General features: G+C 39.4%; 2 protein-coding genes across 2 annotated transcripts; both read right to left on the bottom strand.

Annotated features, from left to right (window-relative positions):
- Nucleotides 1-16,700, bottom strand: LOC140375118 (protein yippee-like 2). The gene is made up of 5 exons (XM_072461808.1): nucleotides 16,459-16,700; nucleotides 9,317-9,548; nucleotides 7,693-7,736; nucleotides 6,307-6,415; nucleotides 1-2,537 (listed from the first exon to the last, which is right to left on the bottom strand). Exons 2-5 carry the CDS (start codon nucleotides 9,431-9,433, stop codon nucleotides 2,448-2,450), a joined length of 360 nt encoding a protein of 119 aa, XP_072317909.1. The 5' UTR covers nucleotides 9,434-9,548; nucleotides 16,459-16,700; the 3' UTR covers nucleotides 1-2,447.
- A 1,139-nt stretch (nucleotides 16,701-17,839) lies between these two features.
- Nucleotides 17,840-22,989, bottom strand: gdpd1 (glycerophosphodiester phosphodiesterase domain containing 1). Its single transcript, XM_072461807.1, has 11 exons — nucleotides 22,853-22,989; nucleotides 22,349-22,494; nucleotides 22,236-22,278; nucleotides 21,824-21,959; nucleotides 21,352-21,397; nucleotides 19,725-19,846; nucleotides 19,540-19,629; nucleotides 19,325-19,458; nucleotides 18,715-18,774; nucleotides 18,537-18,588; nucleotides 17,840-18,274 (listed from the first exon to the last, which is right to left on the bottom strand). The coding sequence occupies exons 2-11, from the start codon at nucleotides 22,482-22,484 to the stop codon at nucleotides 18,140-18,142; spliced, it is 954 nt and encodes a 317-aa protein (XP_072317908.1). The 5' UTR covers nucleotides 22,485-22,494; nucleotides 22,853-22,989; the 3' UTR covers nucleotides 17,840-18,139.
- Between the last annotated feature and the right edge of the window lie 1,355 nt (nucleotides 22,990-24,344).

A 24,344-nucleotide genomic window follows, 5' to 3' on the forward strand; every position in this document is an offset into this window, starting at 1 on the left:
TTTCAGTATGGATACCAATATGCCTTTTATTAGATGAAGATCCAACGATATATAGTCAACATCATCATCCTCCCTTACAAAAGACATTAAAATGTAACATTTTCAGTAAAAAAGTAGTTATTGTACAGCCGATGTGGGATACCAGAGAGAAAGCATGACATGACCAAAATCATATTCATTCAAGATCATATAGATCATAATAAAACACAGTACAGTAACACTATTTACAATCTGTAACACAGAGGTCGACAAGAGAACGGTAATCCTCATGGTGAATACAGTAAATTTAATATATATTCATATATTAAGATCTCTTGTTTACAAAATCATAATGCATCATATATATATACTCACAAAGTGAAAGGCTATCCACAACCTTGGCTTTCAGCTATGCACACACCCTTTTGTTTTGCAACACTTTGCCCAAGCAAAAAGAGAGCTTTTGTTTGGTCAATTTATTGTTGTCGGGTGAGTTCTTTGGTTGTGCTGGAGCATAATTTCGACCGTAGCAGTAAGATAGAGAATGCAAGTCTCTGTGGTAAGCTCAGAACTAGATTCAATAAATACAGGGCAACGTCTCGAGAGCAATGTCTACGACATCAGAAAACACAAAGACTGCAGATTGTGACGCCGTGGTCCTGCTGCAAGGGGAACCCACTATTCCAACCTCACGATCTGTGGCCCACTGATATTTAGCATGTGGTCACTATAGAACAGCACACCAAAACAAATGTAACTACTATGTTCAAGGCAAATACAGTCCAGAGCACTTTGAGTCTTTGCATGCATGTACCAGAAATAATTATGTGACTGCATTTCACCACTGCATGTTACACATTTCATCAGTCAGATGTGTCAAGAGGCCAGCATCAAAAACAATCGTAAACCAAAGCACATGCTCTTAATGTTGCCCAGTATGTTTTGTGGATGTGGTATTCGCAGCCGGTTAGCGCAGCCATCCCAGACTGAAAGAGCCCCAATGTTTTCTGTTTGTAATTATAAATGCAATCTCCACCAGAATGACTTTAGTAGCTAGTCAAGCTTTCTTTGTCCAGTACGTTTACATGAGCTTGGTAACACTATGCCCTGTTTCTTCACACGGGAACGTCTCAAACTACTGTGTGCCTCCGGTCTTGATCTCGTTAGGGCTAATGCTGCTAACATGTGATGCCTATAAACAGTATGTAGCCTGTGTTAAAAAGTAGAAAAAAGCTAACATGATCCATAATCAGGTTGGAGCGCCAGCACTCGATTAATTAATAAATATCATATTTGCAACATTTAACAGACAAATGCACGTATGCCTTCTGCAAGCACATTTGAGCATTATAAGCCACAAGAGCTCAAATTTAACTACATCTGAGACCAAGTTAGCAAAGTAACTGCAACATGTTTTGTTACTCTTCACGTCGGCACTAGTTTTTGGCTCTGGAATATGCTTTGAGTACATCTTTGTAAACATAGGCCAACAATCAACCAAATAATCCAGCTGTTATTGTGTTCATTACAGTGTTTTCCCGTAGCCTTGTGTAGTCATTTGCGTTCCCTGCCTCGCTGCATGTAAACGTACTGACTGATCGCTGCTGTCACACCTTTGCTCGCTCCCACCACAGAGCTGCTGACAGCGCCGTTCACCTGAGACACGCTCCTGTTGTGTAATTCTACCTGCTTAAGTAACAGAACGCAGACAGCCGACATGCAGCTTGTGATCCTCGTATCGCTTTACACCGCGCGGATGCTATAAAACCCAAGAGGGGGGCCGCTCCGCTTCTGCGCCTGCCTCTATACGCTGTGCGGTTTTGGGCCGGGCCGAGTGCGGGGTATATCTCTTTCACTACCCCCGCCCTGTTTGAAACCACTACATCTTGAGCTGGAGCGGGCCAGGACGCCGTCAAAGCTTAAAGGGACGGAGCGAGATCAAGCCGCCGGGACGTGCCGTGTTGAAATGCACCCTCCACTGCTCTGTGTCTATAGCAACTGTGCCAGGTCCTGCCCTTCGAAAATACCAGGTTTCATCGCAGGCCCAGCTGGCACGCACCCCCCCCCCCTTCCATCAGCTGGATTTTTGCACTAATCACCCTCAGGTCATCTCATTCACAGCAGGGACAAGCGCAAGCCCGATAGATCTTCAACCTGTCAGTCAAACTCTTTTTCAATTTTTCTTTTTTTAAAGAGCACGCCACACATTCACTTTAGCTGCGTCAAGTCTCTCAAGCTGGGATGTCTGCGTGGTTTTGTCGTCATTAATTGAGTGTATACATCCAGAGAGATGTGGTCAAAAGGGAGGGAATGGGCAGAGAGTTACAGAGGTTAATGGTAGATCAGCCAAACCCAAGTCACACACTAACCCGCCACACATAAGACCCCGCCCCTTTGTCCCTCCCCTTTAGTTTCAATTTATTTGTCCATCCGTGCGTGCGTGCGTCGGTCGCATCGTCTCCCGGGCATCAGTCCCAGCCGTTGTCCTTGATCATGTGGGCCAGCTCGATGATGAACTTTCCCTCTTTGTATTTCTGACTGCTCTCAAAGGCGTGCTCCTGTAGGGCAGAGAGAGAGAGAGAGAGAGAGAGAACTGTTATTTTTCCAAAAGTCAAATTGCAGTGGCGATCTTGTCAAATACACGGGGGGGAAACATCCTTGACTCCGTGGCCCGGTCCGGTCCCTGGAAGCTGGTTATATAACTGAAAATAGAGTCAGTCGCTAAACGATGCAGAGGAGATGAGAGCCCGCACAAGGGGAAGTCACATTGGGCTCCTTGTAACATCGCGTTGGCAGGAGGGAGTTTGGAAAGTCAGGAGATTGTGCCAAAATGAAAAGCCTTGCAGGTTTTACACGGCCTCGTATGCAGCCAGCTAAAAAAGGTGCTGTTGGGAGTCTGCAGGCAGCAACACGCACTAATTCTCCCACTCGTATGCAAATCAGTCCACCCCGGGACAAAATGAATGGCAAAGCAATGGAAACACTAGGATAGAACATGCTACTTAAAACGCAGGGAGTGGGAGTGTTTTCGCCACAAACTGGTCGACACTATTAATGTGAAAGGGGCAGCCACAAATATAGCAGATGTATAACCAATGAAAGATTGAAAAAGTATTGTAGGAGTGACTGCAATACATACAATACATCATTGGCTTGTTGTCCATTTATTGTCAAAACAGACTACTCGACTGGCCAACAAGTAGCACCACGATGAAATCAGCTGCTTTTTGGTGTAAGCAGTGCAATTTTTAGACTTGTTAGACACATTCTGGTTCATAATTATCACACCAAAATACTAGACATTTTAAAGGTGAAGGTTAAAGTCAGCTATATTATTTTTTGCTTAACAACATTGGCTTGATTGATTTACTTCAGTTTGATTTCAAAATAGCCCATATCAGTACTTCATTATTTGCTCCTCTCTGAAGCTATTTGATAAAGAATATTGATCCAATCATTGCAAATGTGATCACTAGAGATGCACTTTACTTACTTGTAAGTTAAATATTTCAATTTCTACATGTTTAAACTTTATTGTGTATTGATGATGTGACTACATTGCATTACTTCTAAACAGATTTGGAGGAAAGTGGAATTGAATAGTATTTTAATATAATATGTTCCTTGTAGTAGGGACAAAAATTAAAATAATATCCTTTTTTTTGTTGCTTGATCTGGATAACTGTTATTCAGACAATATTTCAACAATGCTTCAGGAATGTGCTGGAATGATCCTCTAAATGTCTTGGTTCAGGTTCAAGTGTTGCACAAAATGTAAATGTACTTTTCTGTCTCTTTCAATTATAGACTATAATACTAACTTAGAATATTGACAATATTATTCTCAATATTCTAATATTGAGAATTATGTCTAAAACAACTATGAAATTATTATCCATTGTTTAAATCTCCCACCTCTACTCTGTGATACATTTTTATATCCTTATAATTATTCTTTTGGAAATGCGGCAATGACTATCATTAAAAATAAAATGTAATACGTAATTATTATGATTAATGGCAAATGTTGGCAATGTCATCCCTCATTCTTCTGGGAGTGATCCTTTGTAGAATAAGTTTCAAAGATAGTCATCTGGACAAAATTTGACGTCCATCCGAAAGCAATGATCACAAGTAAAGAGATTTATAATGAGTTTCAGTTGTAGTCATCTGGACTCAGTTTGAAAAATTAGACGTTCACACAAAGACAAAGAGGATTCTAATAGCCCATTAAGATTCTGAATAGGCTACCTCGGTAGATACAAGGGGGGAGTTTCTGTTGAAACTAACAACTCTTTCTACTTCAGGAAGGCTCCTCCCAATGGGCGGGTCTTACCACAGAACAGTATTAATATCGGAGTTCTCGATCTAAATTCTTTTATTGACAATGACTCTTGGATGAGAGTCGAAACGTCTATTTTTTCAAACTGAGTCCAGATGACTACAACTGAAGCTTTTTCTACTATGGAACACGCCTGGACGAATGAGGGATTACACCGACATTTATAATGAGTGTAAGACAATACTACGGGAACTCAAGACAAAAACGTTGGATGTCTGATATTACTGAATACCAAATTCTTACCCAAGAAGATTAGGCAGCAAAATACTTTTTGCCTCCCAGAACTGATAACGATAATAACATGTATGATGGACACCGCGATGGAATGACTGTTTCGGCTGATGCCAGGCCCAGGCCTTGTTGGAAAAAGCCACTAATTGCCTTACAGTGGCACACAGTTCACCAGCACAAACGCTCTTTGACGCTATTTTAGTTCGAAGGCTACCCAGCGCATTATCAGATTTCCCAGTGTAAGAGTGCAGTGGGTCAGCCCTCTCCATGAGACTCTGACCACTGCGAGAAACAGCTGATATTAATGGCAACCGTTCATTATGAGCTATCTGGTGTCTGTGACAGAAATAGGGCATGCAGAATCAAGCGTGATGACACAGGGCTTCATAAGGAAATTGTTATTTTTAAGCCCAAAGGATCAAGGTTAAGATGTTGGTGAATGGAGCTTTACATGAGGTGAACAACACTGGGGGCTGTGTTTTCGCCCCGCTTCTTGACTTGACTGGTGTGTTATAGCTTTCTAACCTTCGCGTTGACAGCTGCACATGCTCGGCCTTTCTGAAACATGGAGACATCTGTGGATGTTGTGAAGTCAAGTTTCACCTGGCCCATACACCGCAGTCACGTGGACTTTACATGTTGTGCAAGAAACAAGGATCGTGGACGAGGTTACGAAGGGTTAAGCACAAAAGTGTGTGAGATTTGTATCAATATTTTAAAAACTGTATTTTTGTTGCAAGAATATAGTTTAATTGTGTTCTACTTTTGCTGTTTTACTGTTATGGGCCTGGTCAGACAATTTTATAAGATTCGCATGTTATTTATCCTCATTAGTCCTTTAAAATCGCACTCCCTTCGTGTGATTCTTGGATATTTTAAAGGTGCATATCTTTATTGTTTTTATGTGTTTGAAAACATTAGCACTATCAACACTTAATAATCGCTTTTTTTACTCCGTATGAAAGCTTACAAACTGACTGAGAGCTGTGACCTATAACTGTTGGCATTGACGTCAATATTTTGTAACGGTGAGTCATGTGGCAATGCTTTTGGTTTTGGACAGTTTCAAAGGCTTCATTTTACAGCTACTACCACCACCACCGGTACACTCTAAGCTATCCAAGTGACTGGCACACTTGTACCTACAGTATTTTATAATTCCTTGGAAAGCTGAACAGAACATATAAAGAGTGACATTTTCCACTAGTGAAACAGTTAAGAATAGAGCGAAAAAGAATAGACAGGATAGGTTTGGACAGTGACTTAGTTTTGGATTACTCCTCCTAGCAATTAATCCACTCTGGCTGCCTTTTATTCCAAAGACAATTGTTTAAATATTTGTCACTGTTTCATTCATCACAAAGAGGGCCAGGTCTTCTTGTTGTTGTCAACGAGCTTGTATTGCGTTCTCATTCTCTCTCAGCCTTTCCATAACGATAAAATGCCATCCCCATTTACAGTAGGTAATTCACTTACAGTGAAAGGAGCTCATAAAACCTTTACTTTGCGGCGAACACAATCATGAAACAACCTCTTATGCCTTTACACTCTGAGGTATTGAGCTCTATACATAGATATAGACTATTACTGTACTTTGTTGTCTCCTGCAGAGTACTACTTTGTCCCTCTGCCATGGCCAAATACAATTAGGATGCAAATCAAATGAGGCTGCGTCATAACCTGAGATTGAGTCCCTCGCTAACCTTGGCTGATGCCTGCGTGCGGTGAATCAGACGGGACAGGAAGACACTTACGTATTTCCAGCCCAGCGTGGTCTTGCAGTTCTCACAGTAAATATCTGCTACAGCATGCAGGCCCGTGAGCAAGACTCTCTCCTCCGCAGGACCGCACCCAACGTTCACCCTGAGAAGCACAAATCATATGCACTTAATACAATGGGAGTAGTACGAACACAAATGTGCAAATGACAAGCAATAGAATAAGTTTGGACAATGGGAAACTTCTGTTAATCTCATTAAACTATACTAACTATAAACACAAAAACTATCATATTTACAGAATTCATTTTATTTCTGATTGTATTCATGAGGGCTGCAACTAAAGATGATTTTACCAATGACTGATTAGTTATTATTTTTCTGATTAGTTGACATCATATTTAATATATTTAACTATTATTTCAAATTTGTCTCGGATATTTTCTTGTTAAGCTAAATTATGCCGAATTGAAAATATTTCTGAATTAAGAGAATTTGTCACAAAAAATTCAAAATATTCTATGATGATGAAACATGTTGTGATTGCAAATTGTATATTTATTAATTTATTTATTTCCAGTGGAACAATGTACATTAATAAACATGTAATATAACAAAATAAATGTACCCATATTAGCCAAAAGGTTAGTATTCCCTGTCCAGGGGGTAATAGATTGTATTACAGTATCAGTATTGTAAATTACAGTATATAATACACAATTATATTATTATATCACTCCACTATTCAATACAGTTGAATTTGCTTTGTATTTACCAGTAGCGTTCTACTTCTCATAATCTTAAATGATTTACTGAAATGTTACACAAGTTATTTGGGTCATTGTATCCTTTGTTGCCCTCTTACAGCCTCGAATGAACTATTAAACATAGAACGTACTAAAACAGTACTAAGACTAACACTATAGGTAATGATGGGGAAGTCTGAACCAACAGTGAAGTTTTTAGACACATTAAAAGTCAAAATTATTAAAAATATATACGGTACATCCACAACTGGGTTTGAAAACCCAAAAATGTGTGTGTCCCCATCCCGAATTTCAACACCTAAAAGTAGAAGACTAAATCTGCCGCCAAGTTAAAGTGCACTAGTTAAAGATGCAGCAGAGTTAAAATGGTATGTGATGTGCTTGATGCGAGTCAGTGGCTCACGCCCACTGACTACTGATGGGACGCCGGGTCACAGAGCATCGTCTCATTTTCACTCTCAATTCAGCTGATAACGGCTGCGCTGAGAGCCATACGCCCGCTTTGTCTCCACCAGGACGCCAACGTGACTGCTGTGTCATAAAGGTACTGTACATGTCCTACATCTCCAATCTCCTACGTTGATTGGGCCTACATGTGTTCCCAGTACGTTCAGCCTCGCGCTTGTAAAAGCCACAAAAGAGGACATATACTTACACGGAGTTGAATAGATAGGCCCGGCCCTGGCTGCCTTGGAAGGACTGCGAACAGAGAGAGAGATAAGGGTGAGTTAGTTTATCATATTGTTTGTCATTATGTCACTTTCATTTGATGGATATAGAGTAGGTTCATAGAAACAAACAGAAATGCATGTAAAGCTGCAACAATTAATTGACTAATTGTGACTAGTCGACTATAAATAAAAAATGATGTTGTATTTTGTAAACGGAATTGTTATCTGGACAATAGAGACTCTACTTTTTTATTTTTCAGTCAAAAAAGAAAAAGAAATTCCCATTATCCATCTAGAAGCCCTTATTTTTCCATATTTCAAAATATTTTTCTCAATCTACAAAAGAAATAATTGTTTGATCAGTCGACTAATCTAGAAATGAATCGCTGACTAATAACTACTAAAACAATCACTTGTCACAGCCCAAAAGAATAGTAAATACATATTATTGATACTTAGTTATAATCACCATTTCTATTAACAAGTCGGTGTAATCCATCATTCATCCAGGAGTGATCCATTGTAGAGAAAGATTCAGTTGTAGTCAGTTTTTTTTCCTTTTGATTTTTCGACTTTCATCCAAGAGTCATTCTCAATCTGTGGATCAAGTCAGAACTCAATGTGTCCAGATGACTACAACTGAACCTTTTTCTAAACCATTTCTATTGGGGGAAAAAATGCATGAAACTGTGAAACTAGGTATGCACTCATGGGAAAGAAAATATAAAGGGAAAAGTTGGGTATTTACTGAGCTAATACACATTTTATGACATTCTGCATTACTAAGAGTCTTTATCTGCTTTTATACAAGCGTTAGTGCAACAGGTAAAGGCCGCATGGTTCCAATGAACTGGCGGTTGGCCGGGTTACAGTAACTAACAGAAAGCAGAAGCATGAGGAGGAAACAATAAACCGTTTGCCTGCTTTGTGTGGTGCAGTTACGACTGGCAGAGAGCCTTTGTGAGAAGAGCTGAGCTGTGTTTTCATGATCACGTGTGGAAAAAGTGACAGTGCATTCATAATCCAGCCAGCTTAAAGCCTAATCCATCTACAGACAACAGTGTGGCAGATGACACTGAGGTACAGGTGCCCATTGTTATAATATCATTATGTACACTTGCATTAAACACAATCAATCCAACAGGCCACGTACGGAACAAGCAGAGGGCACCGTTATACTGTAAACTGAGTATTTCTTGACGTTATTTTAATTATCTTTTTGGTGGCTGGTATCATCACTGTAATGACAAAGCAGAACTATAGGCATTTTTAAAGTCTAAGATATTGAAAACATAAAACCTCTTCTTTTATATCTTCAGAGGTGTGTGAACTATTCAACTGTATCGGTCCCAGCTGCCCCCGTGTCTGTTAAATGAATCCACGTTTAAGTTCAAAGTAAGTGTGGTATCAGACTTACGTTGTGTTTGACTGACAATAGACATTCCAAACTATTATTACTCAGAATTAAACGTTAAAGTCCATTGTTGTTGAAGCGCTTGAGTAACCTAACGTCATGTTTTTGTATTTGACGGAGATGGAAACACAAGCCTTGGTTTACACTCAAAACTATAAACCCACCACATCACTCCAGATATAGCCAGCGGTTACCTTGGAGATGAGCTCGTCATGGTTGGCCAGGTGAGCTCGGCAGTGGATGCAACTGTAAGTCCGGTGGCAGCTCGGCAGGTAGGCCTGAAAGGTCTTGGAGCGCGTCATTCTGACCATGGGCGGTGTTGGCGGGCGGTGCAAGAAGGGACTGCCAGCCCAGGTCGGCTCACAAGGAAAGCACCGCAACACACAGGTGAGGGCCGTGGTGGGTGCTGGGGCGGGAGGCACACACCTGAAGGGGGGGGAGGATGGACGGTGAGACAAACTGAAGCGCAGGTGCTGTCTGATAGGATTAGCTCTCCTTTGCTCTACAACACTTCCAGCCTGCGTAAACATGGGATCTGGTTCAACACATTTTATGCAAGGCTAGCTAAAGACAAGTGCTAATTCACAGTTCTAAAGTTTACCAGGTCTTCATATTATTAAGTAAGCATCAACTGCAAGCAAATGGCCCTAAAATGAATGGGAACCTCTTCTCAAAGCCACACATTCAAATCACAAGAACAATGTTACTGACAGTGTTGTTCGTGTGCATTTGTATCACATATATTTAGGAAAGGACAACACAACAACATCCAAATATGAGCAATATATCAAACATGATTGTGAATGTTGTTTTGAATATATGCAACATTTGAATATCAAGTATATTGTTTATAGTAGTTTATCTTATATTTTAAAGACAAATCTTGTAAACTTTCAAATGAAGTTATATGGTGATATAATCTGTGCTTTTGTGATTAATTTAGCAGACATTTCACATTGTCTGATAACTGACCCACACATTTGCATACGATTGTTTGACTATTGTTATTTCTGGCAATATCGCCCACTCCTACATCCAGTTATCTTATTTTAGCTGACACATAGCTAGGATACAATCTTAAGCAATACTTCAAATATTAGTTGCTCGGTTTCACAAACTAAAACATTTACATATGAGACTTGAAGGACATTAAATTGGTTCTGTCGAGGTGATTCATAAAAATGCAGCGTTCAGTGACTAACGATTGTACTAAAATATAATTGTCTGACTAGAACTCCACCATGTTGCCACACTAAACACTCTACTATATTGTATTTTCCAGCCTTAAAAGCCACACTGTCTTGAGGCTGATGGACTGGCACCGTGCACCAAAAAGCAGCTGCACTCTCACTGCAGGTGCCACCATCAGCTGCCTCCGTCCGCCCCACGTCCCACCAGCGCAGGCCTTATTGGGACACAGAGGCGGCATTGCTCGCTCACATTTATAAAGTATTTAAGTCTACGAGGCCGCGGGGATAATCTGCTTAGACTAGCACGACTGCGAAGCCCGTGCTCTGCTGCTCGCTCGCTCGCTCCCTGATATTCAAATAGACGGAGCCCTAAAATACTTGTGCCTGTGCGCCCTGGTGACAGAGGAGATTAGTGTACTGACCAGGAACCAGTCCAAAGTCTCAGTCAGGGACACACAGGAGAGAAGACCAACACAAATAGTTGTTCATCAAAGTGACAACATCAAACTCGGCTGGGGATGAAGCTAAACAGACACAAGATTAGGCAGAGAAACAATGGTATGGGGTGGAAAGAAGCGATGGGCCTGTCACGATGATCACTATAACTTTATCGACTGCTTTATCGACTTAACGTTCAATATACGATAGAAAGGACAATGTATTTGGAGCCCATTATTTATCTTGTATGTTTTCTTTGCATTTTAGGGGACCTTTTCTTTGTTTTTTGGATCATATTTGAGCAGTACAGAGTAATAATGCACTTGTATGACTCATTATCGACACCAACATAATACAAAATTGTTTCATCATGCTATGTATTTATTTCAACTCATAACTTTTAATGAGATTGCACTTCTTGCTGACAGTTGCATAAAGTAGTTTCATAATCATCTTTTATCGTGATACTTTCTGTAGCAACTTCAAAATGTGTTATTGTGACAGGCCTAGTGAGTGATACTGACTGAAATCAATATCTCAGTTTATTAGTATTCAGACGATATTTTCACAGTGCATCAAGAATATGCTAAAATGTGTACATTTTACTATGCCTACTATTATTCATCGTTTTATGTTGTACCATATTGCCAAAGCACTTTTCTAGATAGTGAAAATAGTTTTTATTATATGTTTGATTAAGCACAAAAAGGGCAGAAATATCACGTCACCCATGTTTGATTAGACATTTTATTTAGGTATTTATAAAAACATTAATTATAGACGATCTACTTGATACTGTAATTGATATACTTGATAATCGATATGCGTTCTCCCACCTCCCTTGTGAATGGGAGCAGGAGGACAAACAAAAGAAGCCTCTCTGCTCCTCAGTGTCCTGCAATATGATTGGTTTGAGAGGCCGATGATAAGCGCTCTATCCGGTGCAGTTGGTTCTGATGGAGGAAGAAGAGCGGTAGAGAAAAGAGGAGTGGGGGGGCATATAAATAAACAGAGGCAGAGAGACGTGCCCTTGTTTTCCCTCCTCTGAATGGCAGCCAGCGCCAGTGGTGTGGGATTGGGGCACAAAGACACGCTCAGTACAGTTGTCGGAATTGACCCCCTGACACACACACGCACATTTAGCCCAAAGCTGCTCTCCTCGCGGTCATTTCAGGGCCCGAAATGAAGACAAAACAGTTCTTCTTTGTTTTGTGTTTTGTTTGTTTGTGGTGGATTTCAATTTATACGTGATTGGTTCAAGTCAATTTAGGCTCAGATCAAAACGGAGAAAGTCAGTCAATTCTGCAAGTGTATTTTTCCCCATTGTAACAGTATTCAGACAATATTTTCACAATGCATCTGGAATGTGCTGAAATGCATCTGGAAATGTCTTCAATCAGAATCAGAATCAGAAAGGGATTGTCAATGAACAGAATTCACAAACATAGGAACTTGTCTTGGTGATTCGGTGCAACATAAAACAATGAACAATGAATAAGTCAAAAGAGAAACAATTTAAATCTGCAGATTGAGGTTCGAATATTGTAAATTGACCATTAAAATAACCCCAAAGTACCAGCAAAGAAAAGGTTTGGCTTTCAGATACCACTAGACCTAAATCAGGTCTATAACAGGACTATAACAGGCTAAATTGGGGCTAAACCAGGTCTTAATTAGGAATACACTATTGCCACAGTAGTTTGACCAAAGATACTACTCAAGGAAGAAAAAAACTTACTGAAAATGACAAAATAACCACCTACAGTTTGAGAATTGCTGCACTAGACGTTTTTTTGTGACTTTTTGAGGTCATTTTAAATAGCTTAAATCCATGACCATATACTCGATATTCACCAAAACAACAGTCGCGATACTATATGCTTTACGATATACATCTTTCACCTCTTGCCCTACGTTGTCGGGTCAGCCACAACCGCCGACAGAGATAGTCAAATGACCATCAATGAATGCATCAGTGCACTCAAAGTTTCTAAAAATACAATCCAATATGAGATAAAGCCAAAGCTGTGTTGGTAAAGACAATTTCAAATGATTAGAAGGGCACAAAGAGTAAAGTGGTAGATGGAGATGCATATCCTCTTACCCATAGCGTTGTAGTTTGATCTCCACTACTGCACGTAATTGTGTGTTTTCGAGCGATATCTAGTGTCAATGTATACTGCGTGACTTCGGCATCCACACCTATGTCAGCCTCAGAGCAACTTTGAGAAACCTGTCGAGCCTCTAAACAACTATGTAAATCTGCGTATCATCATTTGCATTTAGCCCAGAACTCGGGCCATTTCCGTAAGTGTTTGCCATTGTCTGAAGCCTTTGAGCAACGTCTGCACCTTTACTGCAACAGCTTCATTGTGTCGTTACAAAAAACAAAGTGACGATTCAAAGGCTCAGCTGCTCACCACAGATAATCAAAGCCAGCTAATTATTCGGAGTAATTGGGTTCGGAAATTGCGTACGAATAAAAAGCTCAAGCCCGAGCCCCCAATGCATTTAATAACGTTAAATTGTAGCTCATCTAAGGCTTTGGCAGCTATATTTGTTTCTTGTGATGAGAGGGACAGCTGAACCTTTTCAAATGTAAATGTGATTCATGCAGACGACCTGAAGCGGGGGACGGACACACGAAGCGCTCGCTCGAATACAGAGCTTTGATGGACTCTTACAGCGGTGGGCCGGCGGTTGACATGTAAAGTGATGTGCCCTTAACAAACGGAACAATGAAATGCTTTGATATAAATGACGTATGCCCTCCTTTAGGTCACGTATAGTCCAAGTACTGATGCGTTAGTTCACTGTCGCCAGTTATACCTCGTCTGCCTTGTCTAAGTATCATTTTTAGCTGAATGAAGTCATCCAAAATACTGATAGTGGTGAATGCTAATGCAATTTGAGTAAAAAAAATGCCTGTTGTTTTGGGACATGTCGCATCAACTGTAGGAGCTAGTGTTTTTAATTAAGGGCTTGGATCGCATGGACTTCGTTATGTTGTCAGTGTCACTCCAGATCATAATGTGTATGTACGTGTCATTGTAGTGTTAGTAGTGTTGTCACAATACTAAAACGTCAATCTATTTTGATACAAAGGCATATGCTTCAATACCACAATGATCATTATAGTATTAAGTGCTCTTTTTTTGGTCAGGGTCAAGGTTTCAGACCACAGACAATTAAAAACATGTTTAACACAAAATAGTTGTACTTTTCCTACGTTACCATGTGATCTGATCGTTTTGAAATTGTTTCCCGGAAAGGTCAACATTTTTCTTGTTAATTAGATTTGTTTTAGTATTGATTAAATGTGTGTCTAGTTTTAGTATTGATTAGTGTGTGATTTTTGACACTTTTAACAACCCTGGTCTTTAGTAAATCGCACAATAGTCTTTGCCCGATACAATAGAGCAAAACTCATCTTGGTGAATGTAACATCAACACATTTCACAGGCGTTTTTGTTTGAAGTAAGGGAATGATGACAGCTGAAAAAACGCTGACGCAAAAAGCCAATTTGGCAGCTTCTCCAGTGAAAAAGCCTTTGACAGACTAAAAAAATTATATGAGTGATCTGCCTAAGAAGTGAGACTGCAGACATGCAAACAGATCCTTCCTTCGAAATGTGTCATAAGGCCTGGCATATCAAGGCTAAGATTGCCTCCGTAGTTGTTAACAAATGTATGACTCCTTTTGCACTTCCTGTCTTTGTCTTCTCGACTTCTCTACTGCTTGTTTTTTTCCCCACCGCGGTCTCCCTGTCCATTCATCCATCCTGATGTGGGCCGTCACTCAGGTCACCAAAAGCGCTCATTCTGGATATTTCTGGGTGTCAACACAAAAGACTATACGTACCACTCGTCTCACCCGCCAAAAGGGCCCTTGTATGACAACAAAAAACCTTTATGTAACGCACCGCCGCTGCCGCCGCTGTTTGCTCCGGACAATGACAGAAAGTGGAAGAAGCTTCGAGTAGATAACAGATGAGATATGGGGTATAGACCAAACAAGGACACATTGGACTGGTCCTTGGATCCCTCTGTGTTAACATCAAGCCCTTTAGCTCAGAACAGCATGACATCATTGAGTGAAGAGACTCCTCCGCACGTATCAAATCTACCCTGAGTCTTGTCTCACAGCTAAAAGGAGCCGTTTAAAAAATTGATGAAAGTGAAGCAAAGGCAGCAGTAGAATAAGAGAACAGTGATATTGGTGTTTGAAACTGTTTTTTAAGGTAAACCTGGCCTATCAGGCTTGCAGAAAAATGAAGCAAGTTCTATTTCTAAATTGCGGACTGAAGTATGTAAAACAACAGGTAAATGATTTGACAACCAAACAGAGTTCAGGGGGTGGAGCCAAGTCAACGTTCAATTCTATCTGTCAGTAACAGTAATCATGCAATTACAGGTGCAAAAACAACAGACAAAACTGAATCTATCATTATTATTATTATTACTTTTTTGACATGTTAATGAGGATACATGAGGGAATGTGAACACACTTGTTTGTATCAATAAGTGCTCATTATAATTATCTTTATAATCTATAATCACGTTCATTTGTAATATTTATAACCATCCACATCCTACTTGTTTATGTACACAAGTGAAGGGATCACTTTTCAGGGCCCCCAACTCTCTGACCCATGCCTGTGTATTGACCAGGCTGTGATCAATACTTATCTGCAGGCACGCTCAGCAATGGAAAAAGACCCAAACAGTGGACAGGCTGGGACTTAAAACAACACAACAGAAGTGCCCTCACGTGAACAGTAAAGATCACATGTATGACTTTTATGTTGACTTTGGTTAGTATGACTAATGAGTCCCTGGTTTGTTTTGTATTTATTTTTCATTCATCTTTTAATATAAAAAAAGGTTTTCACCAGGCTAAACTGTTATGACCATTTGTCCTGTAGTCAATGTGACACTGCAGGTAATAACAAGTGAAACCCCTGGTTTTAATTATAACTCTGTAATAAACATAGCCTTGGTCACCTGGTTGCAACAAATCTGTGCTCTCCAAGATACAAGCAAGTGGGACTGAAGAGTGCAGCAATTATTGGAATGAATCAGGTCACAGACAGTGGCGCACTTTATCTGGGACATAACTTCTGCCACTACATGGAGCACAGATGGCGGGGATGCCTCAGCTCAGGAGCGCTTATCGTGCACACACTTGCACATGCATTAGCGGACACGTAGACCTTGGAAATCGACATATACGTGTAGATACAGGAGAACCAGGTGATGCACCCAGACTTTTTCGTCACATGATGTTATTGTAGCCCACGACGATAACGCGCTGACGTTCAGCCTGGCAGTGTACGCCATCTGCGCAAAGAGCATGCACAGAGATGATGGCGCATACATGCAGAATCTTCCAACATAAACAGCACGCATCCTCATGATAACATACTGTAGGAGCACTATGCTGCAGTGTTTGGCCCGTGGACCTCCGCCACGAGGAGACACGAAAGCAGATATACTCGTCCAACAACAAAGACTTTCGTCAGGAAATAAGCTCAGACAGTGTTTACGCTGTAATAAACATGGCAACATGCACCAAGTTAAGTGTTGGCGGTAAAAAGTTGTCATAATCGATAGTGCCAACTATCTGCGTTGACATCCTCTTTGTTTGAATGTTTAAGTGGGATGTAAGCTATATGTAACAATGCGCCAAAGCAAATCATCGTTGTTACCTTTGATGGGAAGAAAACACGGTTCACCACGTAGCCAGAAAACGTCGCACCTCTTCGTTTCCTCGTGGCTGTGCCAATTTCAAAGCTCCTTTCGCATTCCTTCCAGGATATTTTCCTCAGCTCTTCTCTGGCCCCACTAAGTCCAGCTCAGACGCAATGTTTTGACGCGCAACGATGCCCAGCAGAGTTTAGATGAGCAGAGAGACGCAGAGAGGTAATAAATGCACCAGCCGGGACAAGAGAATAACTCACAACTTCCGCCTTTGCGAGAATATGCAGCGGATTAAACTACTTCGTTCACAAAATGCATGGGAAACACGTACACCACTTTGTTACAGAGCATCCACAAGCCTGATATGATTAAATAATAACAGATGGTAGTGGGTCAACAATAACTAAGTAGAAATTACACTGGTCTCGTGTGCAACTGTTGTAAATGGCATAAACACGTATATTCAGGATGTAATGTGTTGTACAACAGTGAAATCATATTACATGGCTCTCAAGTTCTTATTATAAAAGAAAAAAAAATTGTAACAGAACAGAATAAATATTTAAACATTAAAAATAAGATTCTGCAGGGCTTTACTATTTTGACGTTACAATATCTTTGGTAGAATAAAGCGAGCATGGGTAAATGACGGACTCGACAGCCAATCAGCGATTTCGTCAAGCATAGCAACATTGAGCTGATTGGATAATAATGCAGACGAGTGGCCAATAAATAGCACAGAGTTCTCCAGAAAGCACAATAAACAAAGCTAAACGTGGTCGCAGTTGTTGAAACCGGAAGTGAAAGTACCCGTTTCACTCCAGCGAAAGCGTCTACACCTCTTATGAACCCCCCAATAACACGACATAACAAAGGCGTTAAGGCAGTTAAGGCAGAGCAATTATAGATCCATGGTAATAACTGAACAGTGAACCAGTCTGGTCTGAACACGTGTGGATATTGACCACAACGCAGCGCCCTCAAGTGTCGTCGAGCAATACAACAATGAACGGAAACAATGAAAAGGACAGAACACTCATTTTAATAAAAAATAACCATATTTAGGTAAAATAGTAAACAACTGTTTGAAGAACAAACTTCAGTAATCCTCTGCAAATTTAAAAGATTTACAATACCATTTCAAAACAACAAATAAGACATCAAACAATACATTATATGGGCAAGAAAATTCAGGTTTTCCCAAATATAAAGCACATTTTTACATTCAATCAGTACATCCAATCATAAGTGAATAAAATATATAAAGCTAGATGTTTTTTTTTAATTTTTGGGAGTCAGCTATAATGCAACACTTGGATGCCAACCGCCATAAAACAACAACAACAATACATAATGACACATTATTACAAACAAATTATTAATTGTGTGCAAATGTTGGTTTCTTTTTTTTTTATTAAATCAAAGAAAAATGTATACAAGGCAGACAAAATGCAGACAGGACACGCGGCAGTTCACTTCAATACTGACACCTTAACAAACAAAATAATAAGTATTGGATAAACACTTCTTTTTCTTTTATTTTGTGAAGAGAAAGTAATACCCTCTGCATTTGTGTGTGTGCATAAAGTGGCTAGAATGAATGCAGGACAAATGCCCTGCATCTGGTATGTCAGACAGTTTGAAGGATAATCAGTGGTGTGCGGCTTTGAGGCAGCTTCTGGCAACAGGTCAGTCAGACTTTGAAATGCCATTCTTGTCCATAAAGTCTCTAAGCCGTGTGGGAAAATCTGTCATCACCCCTGTGGCTCCCAAGTCAAATGCCCTCCGAAAATCCTCCTCATCATTCAGCACCCAGATGTACACCTGAAACCAGAGACACAACACACATGAGACTTAGGTTAACTTTTGAACGCTGTGGCCTATTTTTGAACATGTTAAGAGCCTTGAACATTTTCAGCATGACGCAGTTCAAAGCAGGTTGGACAAAAGTTAAACAAACACTGTTATTCCGAGAGTTAAAACTGATACAAGGAATATTTTAATCCCAGTTGACTACAAACACCTCATTATAGCAGCACATCAATGTCAACAGTCTTGTCGTAGCAATGAAAAACATGTGGTGTACCTGTATTCCTCTTGCGGTTAAGTGATTAAACAGGGCTTTTCTCATCAGCAAGCTAAAAGAGAAGAGGCGATATTAGTGGAAGCAGAAGATATTAAAAAGCCTGGTAAGTAACATTAAAAATAATATTGTAAAAATGCATGCAGAGCAATACAAAATACAGGTAATTCTGTTTACTCACGTATCAGCTAACCAGATGATAAATCTCTGACTTCGTGTTAAGGCACTAGGATCCTTAATCCTGAACAATTTAACATGCCAATATTAACGTTTGTAAAATCAGTCAATATTACTAGATATTTGATTAACAAACAGTGAGGGATGAGTCAGCAGTGCTTGTAGAGTGTAAGACCAGGTGCTGCTCATTCAGGAAGCAAATATGAGACTATACTATACATATACTGGTGTTTAAAGTAAAGCATTGTTCGTTTTATTTTATTTATTTAAAAATAGCTACCAACAGCATTGAAAATTACCTACCAGAACAGATTCATTTATTCTATTCTACCAACAGTACTATATAAAACCGAACACTGGAAAGGTTCTGGCTTGTTATGATCTGTATTACATCTCAATCCGGTGAACAAGTCTGATTAAAATCTTTCATACCATGCCTACAGCAGAACTCTCTCTCTTAAATGTGCTTGTAACACATTATACGGAACAAGTGAATACAAGAATGTCTTTAGGCGTGTTCGGACTCTCACCCCTGGCCTACTTAAAAGTAACATGGAACAGTATCCAGTTTTATCGATAGGTTTGTGTAACTCTTATCAAATTTGAGAACTTACTTGGTGAGAATGGAAGGCATGGGGATCTCCAGGAACTGTTCTTTGAGTGGAACAAAAGGTAGAAGGCCTGTGTAAAAGAGCCCCAACAGCTGCAATACTCTAGGCAAACTAAACAACACTGGGATACGCGGGTTCTGCAAAACACAGCACAAACAGACCAACCAATCAGCATTCTTTTTAATTATTTAGTTTTGGAAATGTTTGTATAAATGTACCTCTTTGTAACACTTTTTAACAACTTGGTTCCTGGCATTTCCCCAAACAGTTAGATCCTCTCTGTCATACTTCCTCACAAGCTCAGAAACCTGCAAGTCACATTTTGAATCACATTATTCTCACGATACTAAACAAGTGGTTTGTTCAGCCACAACGACACAGATGAATCACAAAACACAATCACCTTCTTGATGAGAATGTCGTTGTTAGTCTTGATGTCAACGTTAACTGGAGTATTGGGAAAGGCGTCAAAAACATCTCGAAGAAGAGGGATCCTTTTATCGTCTCCGCCTGCACAACAACAATCTGAAAAAACAAAAATGTACAGTATTTACCTAGAATACAACAGACCATATACACAACTCGGAGACAGATTTGGTCTCATTGAAACCTCTCCCTCCGACCAGACTACATTTAGTAACAAAGAGTTAACAATAGTAATTCCTCAACAGTCCAGGAGTTATCCATTGCAGAAAAGAAAGCTCCAAAGGCAATCATCTGGACACAATTTTTAAAACATTGTCTATGATATATAATACACATAATACACACTGCAAAGAGATATTATCTGTGAGTTACTTCCTAGCACTGTCAATAAACAAAAACTTGTATCATCACAGCAGATAATAAAATGTTCAGCAATATTAGAATGTAAAAACTGAACTAAAAGAATAAGCAAGATGTTGTAGTTAATGTTGTAAACTGAACAGACTTAAATACGATTTTGAGGATGTACTGTAGGTAAGATGTTCCAGTCAGAAGCGCCTTTGTACTGGAATAATCTGCGTCTAACTTCTTTTCAGATTCACGGGACAGAAAAAGTGAGACAGTGAGTGCTTCTACGCAAACATGTTCAAGTTACTGAAACTACAAATAGTTTGAGATAGAATAAACATAGATATAATTCAAATTAACTGAATATAATGCAGTTGACGTCTATTGCATAGTTGTAAACAATTGTGTAAACAAATGAGTTTTTCAAATAAAATACAATGGTGAGTTTAATATGGAAATGTAAGAATAAATCTACAAAATAGAGTTGAAGAGTCCATTTAGTAGTCTGAGCTACATTATGTTATCTGTATTTTAATCAATTGTACCAGCATAGTCAATAATGGGATGGATGGGTAAAACTAATTGAGTAATTCTTCAATAAAGGATTATCTTATCTTATCTTATCTTCTTCTGACAGTTAGAGGACTGGCATATTTTCTTTAAATTATACAATGTGTTTTAAAATTAAGTTCAGGGTCTAGCCAAAGATAGACCCATCACTGGTTTGGATATGAATGTCAGGGGAGTATAGCAGATTATGGTGTGTTCCAGAAAACATGCAGCAGGATTTTGTCATGTTTGATATTAACCGATTATTACGAAGCCATTTCTGGACCAAATTAAAATCAAGTTGCAGCATATTTTGTACCAATGTAAGATCAGAGGTATAAATTCCAGTATCATCCACATAAATATTTATCAAACTGTTTGAAATAACTTGTGGAAGATCAATGATAAACATTTTAAATAAGAGGCGCTAGAGTGGAACCCTGAGGTACCCATTTGTCAGTTATAGATTTAACACCATAAGTGACAACATACTGAGATCTATTGTGAAGATATGAGTTGACCAATTAAATTGCATTTGTATCTAGACCTAATGCATGGAGTTTGTCAAGAAGCAAAAAATGGTCCACACCATCACAAGCTTTTGATAAAATCGAGATTGATTCAGATAAAAATGAAACATTAAGTCTCAAGAGACCAACCTGAATAAATACAGGATTAAGACAATCTCATGTAAACGGCCTTCTCACCTCTTTGAAATGTAACATCCAGTCTGCAGAGATATGGTGGCAGCTCCTGAACAAAAACAGAGGTAAACACAAGGGGAAATCCATCCCAGTAATTTCCCTTGTGGATCAATAAAGTCTTTCTAAGTCTAAGAATAGCGTTTGTGTTATGAGTGTATTTCTGCGTGTTAGTCTGAATAGATAACAATGCCCTTTGTGCTCTCTGTGGCCTATAAACAGTACAGCAGGTTCACCCTTTTCATTGCCCATGTGTGGTAGTTGAAAGACATGCAAACTTCTAAACTGCAGTGTCATTGTGTGACTTGTGACATGTCTTTCCTGAGTATGAAATGTTGAACACAATGTTGATACAAGGTGTAAGAAAAGCTTACGTAATGAATATTTATTTAACTTGGTCAAATATTGTAGACAAAAAGTACATGTTTGTATACTTTCTAATTATAATTTAGGACATTATAATAACATAAATACTTACGTTATATGCCAAATCAGAGATGTAGGCATCGATCCCCGTAACCCTCCGAAGGTTTGCATCATGTGACACTATGACCTGTTCATCTTTAGTCAGGTGACAATCCAACTCCAGCATGTCTGTGCCAGCATCCACAGCACTGCGTACAAATGCAATGTGAAAGTACGGTATATAATCCATGTTGTCTTATTTTAGTGTAGCTGCTTTTGGAAGATGATAAGTTGTTATCTATTGAGCCTGATTATTTTTGTTTTTCAATTTGACATGTTTAATATATGATAAACCAGAGCTTTAACTAATCACACAAAACCACAAGGCTATGTCACAATCTAAACACGATGGCGATCCGATGACAGGCCTCTTCTACCAATCATAGGAACAAACACATGTTAAAACCACAGAAGCACATACTTACTGCTTAAAAGCTGCCATGGTGTTTTCAAGATTTTCCCCGGCTCCTTTGATGAAAGAACAAATCGTTACATTGGAGCCTATATTACAGATCAATAGTACTAGACTAGAACAAACCTCCTCGATGGGAGATGTGCCGGCTGAGGAAAAGTTCTCGTTTCCTCCGGTGCAAGAGGTTGGGGCATTTCAGAAGAAGTGCAGAGGTGAGCACATAACCAGTGACAGTGGACAGGACGTAGAGAGCAGCACACATTTCCCCAAAACTAGAATCACAATGAGGCAAAGAATGGACACTGATCACAAAGAATGAGAGGTAAAAATAGACCTATGAACACTTAAAGAAAGAATATCCGTCTTTTGTAGAAAACTCTGTAACACCATATACACTGGATCAGAGGATTGTTGAGGTTTAGCCATTGTGTTTGAGTTTATGTCTCATTTATTCATTCTTCAACACTGAACCACACACAGGGAGGTCTAGTCCCGGTTTTGGCAGCAAGAACATACTGAACAAATAGACTGAACAATAGAATATGATATCAAAAGCTTATCTTTGATGGAACATGCATACTTCTAAACCGCTTAGATTTACTGGATCATATCATAATTGTAGCTGCTTACCTTAGTGTTAATGTTATGTATCTTCTCTCGTTGATCAATCAGGGAAACGTGAATATAATATAATCTCTCCACAAGCAGACAGCTCTGGATCTGAAGGATGCTGTGCTCTCAGCTGTGACCATGGACTGTAGTGGACCGCATTCTTCTTCGTGTGTTTTTTTGGGGATGACAACCACTGTTAACGCGCATTTCCGCCACCTGCTGGGCTGGAGTGTGACGTACACTTTCTACATTCCCATCTTCTTCAAGTCCGCTTTAACAGTTCTGTCTCCATTAATTAATTTAATAAGGCCTTATATTTTATAATAATATAATGAGGCCAACACTTGTGCTCTTCAATATATTACTTAAAATAAACACTCCCTCTCTGCTCCTGACAAAATCCCGCTGAAATATCTCCCTCTTTTCATCACTTCATCACATGTTCCACTGTCTCCACTCTCACACAATCCTGATGGGTGTTTTCCCAATAACGTTAAAGTTTTATTCAACCAAGTGTGTCCCATCCTTAATCTTGCAATAGCCACCTGCTCTCTCCTACTCATCCCCAGGGTTTTCACCTTCCCTACCTTCTTTTGCACCTTCATCCCAGTCCCTCCCACATTATGTTCAAATGCAGGTTTTGTAAAGTGCTCTGTCAATACGTGTTGGGACTGGCTGCTCAGGAAACCACTCTGTTACAATTTGAGTTTGGATAATAGCTTTCACCTCTGATTTACTGAGGACCACTTTAAAAAAAAAATCTCTCTTCCTTTAGAGCCTGCTTAGCAGCCATCTCACTTATGAGCAGGGACCCACGTACATTTGACCTGAATTTGGTGACAAGCAAGTTGAAACAAGATGTAATATATTTCATAGATAAGTCTGGTCGGCTCTGTGATGAAAAAGCTTGAATAGTAGTTAATGAGGCAAACGAGTCAGAACATATAAGGGCCTCTTCAACAACTCTATTGTCTTCTACCCACTGAATGGACCTTCATATTCTTCTTTTATGTTTTATGGCGATTGGTATCCAAGTTTTACATTACCGCCACACACTGTAGTTATACTTTAGACTTTATTCTCCAGACTTTACTCTTGGTGATTCATCTCCCTTCTTTGGTAGTCTCACAAGTGCCATGCCAATAAAGAGTAAAGAAAATTAAACTTCGTAATAAGAGTGGGTGTAACATAAGGGACTAAAGATCATTCTAACGATCTATGCTAAATTCTTATCTTCTTGATATTTTACAATGCACTTTCTGAAGTAGAAACAGAATTTACAAATAATGGGTACCCCAGCCCAATTTAGTCCCAAGAAGTAAGTATACTTACAAATAAACTTACATTGTTCTATGTGTATGCTTGGGTAAATATGCCCCAATAAGGATATTTTAAGTATACTAAATAATATATATGAAGCATGCTACTTTGTGAGCTGATAATTAACATGTCCACCAGATGGCGCTATAGGTTGTAGCGCTGCACGAGTCTAAAACATTGAAAAAAGTGA

This window comes from Eucyclogobius newberryi, unplaced genomic scaffold (assembly GCF_026437365.1).
Source record: "Eucyclogobius newberryi isolate DKJ021-1_F unplaced genomic scaffold, fEucNew1.0.hap1 SCAF_10, whole genome shotgun sequence".
Taxonomy (NCBI): domain Eukaryota; kingdom Metazoa; phylum Chordata; class Actinopteri; order Gobiiformes; family Gobiidae; genus Eucyclogobius; species Eucyclogobius newberryi.

Bases quoted from the DNA above. Each gene is read 5' to 3' on its own strand.
- LOC140375118 (XM_072461808.1), bottom strand. From the start codon at position 9,433: ATGGTCAGAATGACGCGCTCCAAGACCTTTCAGGCCTACCTGCCGAGC. The intron at 7,737-9,316 runs GTAACCGCTGGC...CTCTGTTCGCAG, and splicing joins ATGACGAGCTCATCTCCAAG to TCCTTCCAAGGCAGCCAGGG. The intron at 6,416-7,692 runs GTAAGTATATGT...TGTGCTTCTCAG, and splicing joins GCCTATCTATTCAACTCCGT to GGTGAACGTTGGGTGCGGTC.
- gdpd1 (XM_072461807.1), bottom strand. From the start codon at position 22,484: ATGTGTGCTGCTCTCTACGTCCTGTCCACTGTCACTGGTTATGTGCTC. The intron at 22,279-22,348 runs GTTTGTTCTAGT...CTTTCATCAAAG, and splicing joins GCACATCTCCCATCGAGGAG to GAGCCGGGGAAAATCTTGAA. The intron at 21,398-21,823 runs GTAAGTATTTAT...GTTTTTGTTCAG, and splicing joins TCTCTGATTTGGCATATAAC to GAGCTGCCACCATATCTCTG.